Raw genomic sequence first — 11054 nt, forward strand, 5'->3', positions numbered from 1 at the left:
GTGAAACTAGAAGGTGAAGACTTCCTAGGACAAAGTTGTGGGGGATGGAAATTAGACACAATGAGTATAGAAGGAAGGCAGAGAGTTCAGAAGATAATATAGGTGCAAAATGGATTTTTTTCAGATAAGAAAAATATTTTTATTTTATCAAAAGATACATTTTAAAAGGAGGCCATAATTATGAACTCATATGAATACCACACACATGTATGAAATATTTCAGGTGGGTATTTAACTTGGAAGTCACTAGAGCATTGCGTTTGTCTTAGCAAAAAACCAAAAACTAAAAAAACAAAGTTCTAAACATTCAACCTGAAATGCTGAAAGAAATTATAACTCCAAGACAAGCTGCCACAAAATGTCAGCAAACTCATTTCCATGTCAGTGGATATAATTTGCATTTTCATGGACAGACCCAATGGTCATTGCTATCATTTTCTATACATTAATTTCTAAATGTACAGATTTCTCAATTTTCCTCCACAGTCAATGCATTATAAATAACCTAAATGGAAAAAGGAGATAGGACATTTTCAAAATCACAGACTGCTGACATTTTTATACTTTTTGCTTTCATTTTTTGTTGGTATTGTAAAAATCACAGAATGTGATTTTATTCGTTTATTAAACTGAATCACAAGACTGTCTAATTTGGCTCTGTTATTTCCATCCATTTTGGCATCTCTCAACAATTCATTCATTTAGTGCTGCTTCTGTGTTTAACCTGAAAATAAATTTGCTTACAGTCCATTTCTATCAGTAGAGTTTCTTGAGACCTTTGTGTTCCTCTCAATTCCTAACCAAATTAATTATCTAATGACTACACTTTACTCTTAGTTGTTCTTTAGGCGAGGTGGATTAGATCCAAGGTAACATTCAATTATTACTAAAAGAAAATCTATTTTGCAGTGCTAAAAGCAAAACAAAACACAACATCCATTTGGTTTAAGTGATATGTTCTCCTTTACAGCTACAAGGAAAATTAATTTTATCTAATAGAAATAAAACTGAAATGTGAATGGTCCCTTGACTCTAGTTTAATCTTAATGCTCCTATTTCTGCCAAGAAGGTTCTTATCTGGAAATTTTGCTTTTCTGATGATAACTGCATGAGACAATAAAATACCTGTGTGTATAGAGCCTTTTCTATGTTTTAGGCCTTCATAACAAGAAGTCAAATGATTGTTCAATTAGTAATATATCAGATATTTACCACATAGCATTGCCCCCACTAAACAGTAAGCAATTCATTCAGAGCTCTTGTACTAAACCAGTTGCTCTGTAAAGTACTAGAACTAACCAAAATGTGTAATTGGTGTCTATGTGAACAGAGTTAAAAAATTCCTTATAGGAAAAAAAAAGAATGTTGAAAAAGGTGACAGTGATCAAGATGTACTATATTCATAAATTACTTCAGTGAATGACAAGTCCTCTTAAAAACTATCTAAAGATAAAATATTTTTTAAAAATTGAGAAACATGACTTGAAGAAAAGTATTTGTTGGAAATATGCAAAGCTAAGATTTTTTAAAATATGAGCCTTGGGGAAAAGAATTGGTGTACTGGTAAATGGATCAGATTTTGGAGATATATTGATTATACTCATAAGTAGATCTTCTATCATATTCTCTGATGTTAGTGGTTATTGGGTTTTGCTTCTAATTCTTTTTGAAGGTTAATCTTTGCTTCAATGAATGCAATTGCATTCAAGAATGAGTTTTATAGACAGTCCTCTCTTGGGTTAGAATATTGTCTTAGATAGCCAGCTGACAAATATCAAAGTTCATCGTGGAGCCACAGGATCTGCAGAGGAGGAGAGATGTAAACCAACAAAGTTAGAAAATGCAGGGAAACAGAAGAGCAGAGATGCAGAGAAGAGCCACATCTGTCTAGCTCATGTAGGGCCCTAACCCTATCACCAGGTATAAAATCAATGGGTAAGTTCTATGCATTCTAGCTTAGGGTAGAGATGACACTTCAGGAAGCTTCATGGTGAACTGCACGAATGTCTTTCGGGATATTTCCTTTACTTCCTGTGATCTGGCACCCAGAGTCTCCTTATGGCATTCTTCATCTCCGTGTTTCTTAGAGTATAAATCAAAGGGTTGAGCATGGGGGCAAGGATCGTATAAAACAGAGCAAACACTTTGTCTTCCGGCAAAGTCTTTGCTGGTCGGATGTAAATGAAGAGTAAAGGAGCAAAGAACAGGACCACCACTGTGACGTGTGAGGAACACGTGGACAGCGCTTTGTGACGATGCTCCGCCGAGTAAGACCGGACCGTGTACAGGATCACACCGTAGGATATCAGCAAGACGACAAAGGTCACCAGGCCCATCAGGCCAGAATTGGCAATGACCAATAAACCAATCTTGCTGGTGTCGGTACAGGCCAGTTTTAACAAGGGGTAGACATCACAAAAGTAGTGATCGATTCGATTGGGGCCACAGTAGGGTAAGAAGATGGCCAGGACAAACTGACCAAAGGAATGGAGGAAGCCCCCGGCACAGGAGGCAGCGACCATCACATGGCATCTCTGCCTGCTCATAATGACCGTGTAGTGCAGGGGCTTGCAGATGGCCACGTAGCGGTCATAGGCCATTCCTGTGAGGATGAAGACCTCAATGCCTCCAAAAAAGTGCATGGTAAAGAGCTGGGTCATGCAGCCATCGTAGGAAATGGACTTCTTTGTTGCCAGTAGGTCAATGATGAGCTTGGGGGTCACTGTGGAGGTGTAGCAAAGGTCGGAGAGGGAGAGGTAACACAGGAAGAAATACATGGGCTGGTGAATAAGTGGGCTGAAGGTGATGGAAACCATGACAAGCAGATTTCCAATCAAAATCGCCAGGTAGCAAAGTGAAAATAGGAAAAAGCAGAGCGCCTCGATTTCCTTCCTTTGGGAAAATCCTAAAAGAATAAATTCAGTGATGTTCCTTCTGTATTCCATGATCCACAGGAGCTTGTCACCGCCTGAAATTAAATGAAGTATGAGTCAGTGTGAAATACACTTAAGTGTGGTGGGTACATCAACCTCTGGTGTGAAACAGAGTATACTAGAAATGATTCAGATGTTGAAGAAAGAGAAATATTATTGCTTTTTCCTTTGATCCACTAATGGTTGTAGAGGGAGCTACAATTGAATATGCCCATCTAAGTGTCTAGTGGATCTTGTTCAGAATCACCTAGTGCATCCTTCTTGCCATCTTGTCTGTACTTTGTGCTCAGACTCATTTTCCTTATCTACAACTGCAAAATTTTGATGAATATCATCTTAAGAAATTTTCTGAGATACATCCTCAGTGGAAATGTCTGTTAAAAAATCAACATTTTGTGAAATGGCAAATCCTTTGTACAATTACTTAAATATAATAAAAATATAGTAAAATGAACAAATACATCTGGAACCATAAACTTGTTGAGAGTAACCCCTCAATCCATGTCTGTGGGAGATGGATGGCAGATTTCAAGTGTGACTGATAGAGCAAGCAATAATAAATGAGGAAAAAGAAACACAACTTTTTGGTCATGCCATTAAATCATACCAGAAATTTTCTCCTTTCCCTATATAATACACATGGAATCGTCACGCATAAAACTTGTCAGTTAGGGTTTTTTCCAGAGGATAATGGTGGAGGAGAAGCTGGAGGCTAAACACACTCAAATAGAAAGCAGTTTTAGTGTTCTAGTGAACAGTCCTAGGCTAGAGAATCACACCAAGTGTGCCATCACAGTACAGAGAGTTTGGCCAGAGAGGGAAAATCCAGGCAGGTTGGTCAAGGAGACAGATCTGAGCACTTGCTGGTGTCTGCAGCAGTAGTTGCAGCAGCGGCCACTATATTAACAGCATCCAGGACAAAGGTGTCAGATGCCAAGTGGGAGTGGATTCTACTCACCACCAGCAAGAACTGATTGCAGACCAGGGATGGCCCAGAAACCAAGAAATTTGCTTGAGTACCCTCAAGACATCCTCACCCCTTCTCATGGAGCAGCAGTGAGATGGTAGCCCCTCCCCCACCACTGGAAAAGAACTCCATCTTTGATACTGACAAAGGCCCAGCCCTAGAAGCTAGCTCCAACTCAGGACTTGGAAGAAAACAACAGGAGTATTCCACATGTCACAGAAACCTGACCTGACCTGCTGGGTTCAGTTCCACTTAGGGGAAAGTCACCCTTCCCAGGCAGAGGAATATCTGCTCATGGAGGAGAGCCAGAGGCTGCCCCTCCCCACTGCAACCTAGACAGTCTGCAAGGTAAAAGATAAACAATTGAAACTCAGTAAACATAAATTCTGAGAATGACTCCAGGCTGGGCTCTGTGAGTGTCTCAGGAGCTAGCCCCTCAGGGAAAAGCTACTGATTGTTTTATTTATTTATTTTATTGTGAAAAATACTGTACAGAGGGATTACAATTACATGGGCAAGACAATGAGTGTATTTCTTATCAAGCATTGTAGCCTCCTCCTCTGTTTCCCCTTCCTATCCCTTCCCATCCTCCCCCCACCCCCCAATCCTCCCTGTCCCCTCCCCCTCGCCTCCCCCCCACCAAAGTTTGTTTTCAACATAACAACTTGTACATCTCATTGTTGCAATGGGTCCACCTGTATCCCTATTTAAACGATTTGTGATAGGCCTCAACCCTACCCAGAACCTAGCCTTATCCCAGCAACTCCAAGCTAGAGGAAACAGCCATCTCCCTCTTTTGAGATACTCAAAGCAGATCCCCTTCCCACTGAACTAGCCTGGGAGGAGGATCACAAAGTACTGGGTAAGGTAGAGCTTTTTTCTGCCTGCTCAAACAAACTGACTTAAAAAACCAATCAAGCTATGGGAAAACCAAACACCACAAGCAAACTAGAGACTCAATCAAGAGACTGGTTACGAACACAGGAGAGATACATATATTCACCCCCACTTGCCCCCCCAACACACACACAAGAACTTTTCTAATTTTTTAATTTTTTTAAATTTCAATTTTTTCTTTCATAATTTTTATTTTAGGTGTGTGTGTACATGTGTTTGTGTGTGTGTATGTGTATGTGTGAGTGGGTATCTCTTTTAACCTTTTGGTCCTTTTGTATGTGTGTATGACTAAATTGCTCTTCTGCTCATCCCCAGATATATACCTGTCAATTATTAGACCTTCTTCATTGTGTACATACTTAATTCAGAACGTTATTACTCAATTCACAACCTCTTAGGCTTAACTTCTTTAATAGTAGTATTTCTTTATAGCTCTATTTTTAAGTATTTCATTTTTAAAGTTTTTTTTTATTTTTTCCTTTTTATCTCTTTCCTCCTCTCATCCTACCCTTTTCTTCTCTCCATACTATTTCTTTACACTTACATAATTTTTAAGTGTTTCACTTTCTAAAGTTAAATTTTTTTCATTTTTTTCTTATTTCTTTATCTCTCTCCTTTCATTCTGTGCTATCCACTTCCTCTCTGAGATTAGGACTTAGTTAAATTCACTTTTTCCTTTTACCTCTCCACATTGCTTTAATCCTATTTTCCCCCCACAATTCTCCCTAAACCTAATAATTTCTGGTATGCAGAATCTCTCTTTGATGTACATAGCCCATTAATCCATAATTTTTTGATGTTGAATAGATTATATCTGTTTAATTAGATTGTATCTGCAGCCATTTTGACTGTGCAACTATGGGACTTTGGTTAATGCCTGCGTTAAAGTAGTGTTCTAGCATGAAATTGGCACTACTTTCATACAAAATGGGCAGAACAAGCAGGAGAAACACAAGAAAAATGGCAAGTCCAGGTGTCTCAACTCCCACTCATGATAATCAGGTGACAGAGCAGTTAATGAATAATCCAGAGGAGAGTTCCCAAAAAGCTCTACAAATGCTACTAGTAAACATGGAGAATGTAAAGATTGAAAGCCTGCAAAAGACTCAGTGTGAGTGTAATAGGGAGCAAGATAAGGCTAACCAATGATTAATACAGGAACTTTCAAGCATGATAAGGCTAATCAGAAGTTAATACAGGAATCTTGTGAGCATGAGGAAGATAACCAAATATTAATACAGGAATTGCGTGAGCAGGCTGAGAACAGTCAAAGAGAAAGACAGGAATTGTGTGAGCATGAGGCAGCTACTCAAAGAGTAATACAGGAATTGAGAGAGCAGGATGAGAATACACAAAGATCACTAAAGGCATTCATGGAATCCATTAACAAAGAGCTGAAGGAAGTCAGGGAGACCACAAAGGGAATGCTGAATGGAGCCCATCAGAAGGAAAAGGAGTGCAAAGAAATCATAACCAATCAACTAAGTGATTTGAGAATAAACACTGAACACCAAATTAAATAAATAAGTCCATACAAGATCTAAAACAAAACTCCAACAAAGAATTTGAAGCCATAAAAGCCAACTAATTAGAAGGAAAGGAAATAAAAACCGAAGTAGAAAGTCGTGAAAGTAGGTTAGACCATGCAGAAGAATCTAATCTTGGGGATTGAAGACAGCCTAGATATTATAGAGAAAGAACATACAACTCTCCAAGACAAATCCAAGAAATATGATTGATCTATTCAATATTTGGAAGACACCATCAGAAGGCCTAATCTGAGGGTAATGGGTATAGAGGCGCATCTAGAGACAAGTTAATGGTCTAGGAAATTTGTTTAACAGGATCCAAGCAGAGAACTTCCCAAACAAGCAAAAAGATAGGCCTATTCAGATACAAGAAGCTTTTAGAACCCAAATAGACCAGACCAGAACAGGACATCCCACCATCACATTATAATCCACACAGGACCAATTCAGACCAAGGAAAGGATCAGTCACCTGTAAAGGGAAATCAATTAGAATAACCTCAGATATCTCAGCAGAAACAATGAAAGCAATAAGGGCCTGGAATAATGTATGCCCTAAAGACAACTATCAACCAAGAATATTGTACCCAGATAAAGGGTCCTTCATAACAGAAGGTCAAATAAAAAACTCTTATAACAAAGAAAAACAAACTGTATCTCCATCAAACCAGCTCTACAAAAGATACTTAAAGATGTCCTACATATAGAAAACCAACAAGAGCACAATAAAGACCAAGAAACCACACCCAAACTGAAAAGAACCCAGCTGTCACATCCTTCAAGGTGGATAAGTTGTCAGGAACTCCCAAACACCTCTCAATCCTAACTCATGTTAATAGACTTAACACTCCAATTAAGCGACATAGACTGCCTAGTCCCCTGCTTTCACTGTATTTGATGATGGTATAAGTTGTGGAGGGGAAGGGAAAAAACAAATTGTTTAAATAGGGATACAGGTGGACCCTTGCAACAATGAGATGTACAAGTCGATATGTCAAAAAACGAACTTTACAACTTTGGTTGGGGAGAGGATAGGGTAGGGGGTCTGGGGGGGATATGGGAAGGGATGGGAAGGAGAAACAAAGGAGGAGGCAACAATGCTTGATAAGAAATATACTTGCCAATGTAATTGTAACCCCTCTGGTGTTTTCACACACACACACACACACACACAAAAGCAAGATCCTTCTATCTGCTGCCTTCAGGAATCACACCTTGCCTATAAAAACAAACATATTCTGAAAGTGAAAGGCTGGAACAACATCTATCAAGCAAACAGCCCCCATAAACAGGTGGAGTTGCAATCCTAATATCAGATAAAATAGACTTCAAAATTAGTGAGAAGAGATAAAGAAGGTCACTACACACTAATTAATGGATCTTTCCTTTAGGAGGATATTACAATTCTAAATATCTATTCACCAAACAACAGAGCACCCAAGTTTTTCCAAGAAATGTTACTTTCCTTTAAATCTCAGATTCAAAGACATTAATTGTTGGGGACTTTAACACACCACTTTCCCCACTAGATAGATCAACTCGAGAAATCGCATATCTAAACAACTGCATAGAACAACTAGATTTAACAGACTTCTACCAAATATTTCACCCAGCAGCATTAGTATACACGTTTTTCTCAGCAGCACAAGGAACATTTTCCAAAATAGACTACATTTTAAGTTACAAAGCAAACTTGTCCAAATTCAAAAACATTGAAGTTCTGCCCTGCATTCTCTCAGACCACAAGGGAATAATAATATAACAACACCAAAAGCCACCAAATAAAGTCCTGCAACAAATGGAGGCTGAACAACACACTGTTGAATCACCAGTGAGTCATGGAAGAGATTAGAAAGGAAATTCAAATGTTCATGCTATTCAACAAAAATGAACACACAAATTACCAGCACCTTTGGGACACAGCAAAGGCAGTACTCAGAGGCAAGTTTACAGCTCTGAGTTCCTACATCAACAAATTGGAAAAATCAGAAACCAACAATTTAATGAGATATTTGAACCTCCTTGAAAAAGAGCAGCAAGCTAAACCACAATCTAGCAGATCTAAAGAAGTAATTAAAATTAAATCAGAATCAAACAAATTAGAATCCATAAACAAAACAAAACAAAACAAAGTGTTGGTTCTCTGAAAAAAATGAAATTGACAGACCCTTAGATCCTTATCAGAGAAAGGAAACACACCCAAATAAACTCAGAGATTGGAAACATTACCACAGAAACAAGATTCAGAACATTATAAGGGAATACTTCTCAAACCTTTATGCTAATAAATTTGAGAATCTGGAAGAAATGACCAATTTCCTAGCAAATATCCACATGCCAAAACTAAACCAAGATAAGTTAGACCAACTTAACAGATCCATATCAAGCACTGAAATAGAAACTGCAATAAGAGACCTCTCATCTAAGAAAAACACAGGACTCGATGGATTTACAGTGGAATTTCTATAAGGCCTTCAAAGCAGAACTCACACCAATACCCTCCAACTCTTCAATGAAATTGAAAGAGAAAGTTCACTACCAAACTTTCTATGAAGCCATTATAACCCTCATCTCAAAACCAGGCAAGGACTCATCAAAGAAAGAAAAATATAGAACAAGTTCCTTGATAATATCGATGCAAAACTTCTCAACAAAATTTTGGCCAATTGATTTCAACAATACATCAAAGAAAATACAGACCTCAATCATACAAGATTCATTTCAGGGATGCAAAGCTGGTTCAATATATGCAAATCAATTAATATAATTTATCACATCAACAAGAGCAAGGATGAGAACCACATGGTTATCTCAATGAATGCAGAAAAGGCATTTGACAAGATCCAACACCCCTTTATGATGGAGGCTGTGGAAAAACTAGGAATCCATGGAACATTCCTCAATACAATAAAGGCTGAGTATGACAAACCTACAGCCAACATTAACCTAAATGGTGAAAAACTAAAGCCATTTCCTCTTAACAAAACCAAGATGCAAACATAAAGGGGATCCAAATAGGGAAAGATGAAGTTAAACTCTCACCTTTTTGCAGATGACATGATCTTGTATTTAAAGAATCCCATGAACTTCACTCCTAAATTACTTGAGGTGACTTAAAACTTTGGCAAAGTAGCAGGATATAAAATTAACCCTCAAAAATCAATGTCTTTTCTGTATGCCAACAATGAGAAGAGTGTGGCTGAAATCAGGAAAGCAACTCCTATTGTATAGCCTCACAAAAAATAAAATACCTAGGAATTAACTAAAGAAGTGAAGGACCTCTATGATGAAAACTTTAAAAACCTGAAAAAGGAAACCAAAGCAAAATTTAGGAAGTGGAAAAACCTCCTATGCTCCTGGATTACAAAGATCAACATCATGAGAATGGCAATACTTCCCAAGGCTATCTACAAATTCAATGAGATACCCATCAAAATTCGAACCTCATTCTTCAAGGAAATAGAAGAGGTAATCAAAAAATTTATATGGAACAATAAAAGACCCCGAATAGCAAAAATGATCCTTAACAGAAAGAACAGTGCTGGAGGAATATCAATATCAAATTTCAAACTCTACTACAAAGCCAAAGTAATCAAAACAGCTTGGTACTGGCACAAGAACAGACCAATGGAATAGAATTGAAAACCCAGAAAGGAACCTACAGACCTATCTATAGCCATCTAATCTTCGATAAGGGAGCTATAACAATAGAATGGAAGAAAGACAGCCTCTTCAGTAAATGGTGCTGGCAAAATTGGTTAACTACTTGTAGAACACTAAAGCTAGATCCTTATATATCATCCTGCACCAGAATCAACTCCAAATGGATCCAAGGCCTCGGAGTCAAACCAGACACCCTGAAAATATTACAGGATGGAATAGGAGAACCCTAGGTCTCCCTGGCACAGGCCAAAATTTTCTTAATAGAGACACAGAAACACAACAAATCAAAGAAAGGTTGGACTAATGTGATTGCATGAAATTGCAGAACTTCTTCTTGGCAAAAGACATAGCTAGCAAGATCAATAGAAAGCCTATGTATTAGGAGAAGATCTTCACTAGCCATACAATGGACAACGGTCTCGTATCTAAAATATACCTGGAACTTAAAAAATTAAATCCCCCAACAACAAATCCTAAAAGAAACAACTGCCCAATAAATAAGTGGGATAAAGACTTAAAGAGAAACTTCTCTTAAGAGGAAAGAAGGATGGCCAATAGACACATGAAGAAATGCTCAACCTCCCTAGCCATGAAAGAAATGCGAATCAAAACAACATTGAGATAGCACCTCACCCCAGTTAGAATGGCTATAATCAAGAACTCTGAGGGGATGTGGATAGAAGGGAATCTTACTGCATTGTTGGTGGGAGTGTAAACTTGTTCAACCACTTTGGAAAGTAGTATGGAGGTTCTCAAAAGACTCCATAGAGACCTCCCCTATGACCCAGCAATCCCACTTTTGTGCATTTAGCCAAATGATTACAAACAGCACCATACTAAAGCTACCAGCACAATTATGTTTATTGCAGCATTATTTACCATAGCTAAGATTTGGAATCAACCCAGATGCCCCTTAATAGATGAATGGATCAAGAAAATGTGATATATATATATATATATATATATATAATGTGTGTGTGTTTCTATCTATCTATCTATCTATCTATCTATCTATCTATCTATCTATCTATCTATCTATCTATCTATCTATCTATCTATCTATCTA

At 38.0% G+C, this 11054-nt stretch overlaps 1 protein-coding gene across 2 annotated transcripts; it reads right to left on the reverse strand.

The window, feature by feature from the left end:
- Nucleotides 1–2024: 2024 nt before the first annotated feature.
- LOC106001455 (olfactory receptor 4P4-like) lies at nucleotides 2025–3724 on the reverse strand. 2 transcript variants are annotated; one of them, XM_013036548.1, is made up of 2 exons: nucleotides 3711–3724; nucleotides 2025–2931 (listed from the first exon to the last, which is right to left on the reverse strand). In XM_013036548.1, exons 1-2 carry the CDS (start codon nucleotides 3722–3724, stop codon nucleotides 2025–2027), a joined length of 921 nt encoding a protein of 306 aa, XP_012892002.1. The 2 variants fall into 2 exon arrangements, with proteins under 2 accessions (XP_012892002.1, XP_012892001.1); XM_013036547.1 differs by lacking the exon at nucleotides 3711–3724 and having other exon boundaries at nucleotides 2025–2945.
- Between the last annotated feature and the right edge of the window lie 7330 nt (nucleotides 3725–11054).

The sequence above is a fragment of the Dipodomys ordii genome, unplaced genomic scaffold (genome assembly GCF_000151885.1).
Source record: "Dipodomys ordii isolate 6190 unplaced genomic scaffold, Dord_2.0 Scaffold298, whole genome shotgun sequence".
NCBI classification, from domain to species: Eukaryota; Metazoa; Chordata; class Mammalia; order Rodentia; family Heteromyidae; genus Dipodomys; species Dipodomys ordii.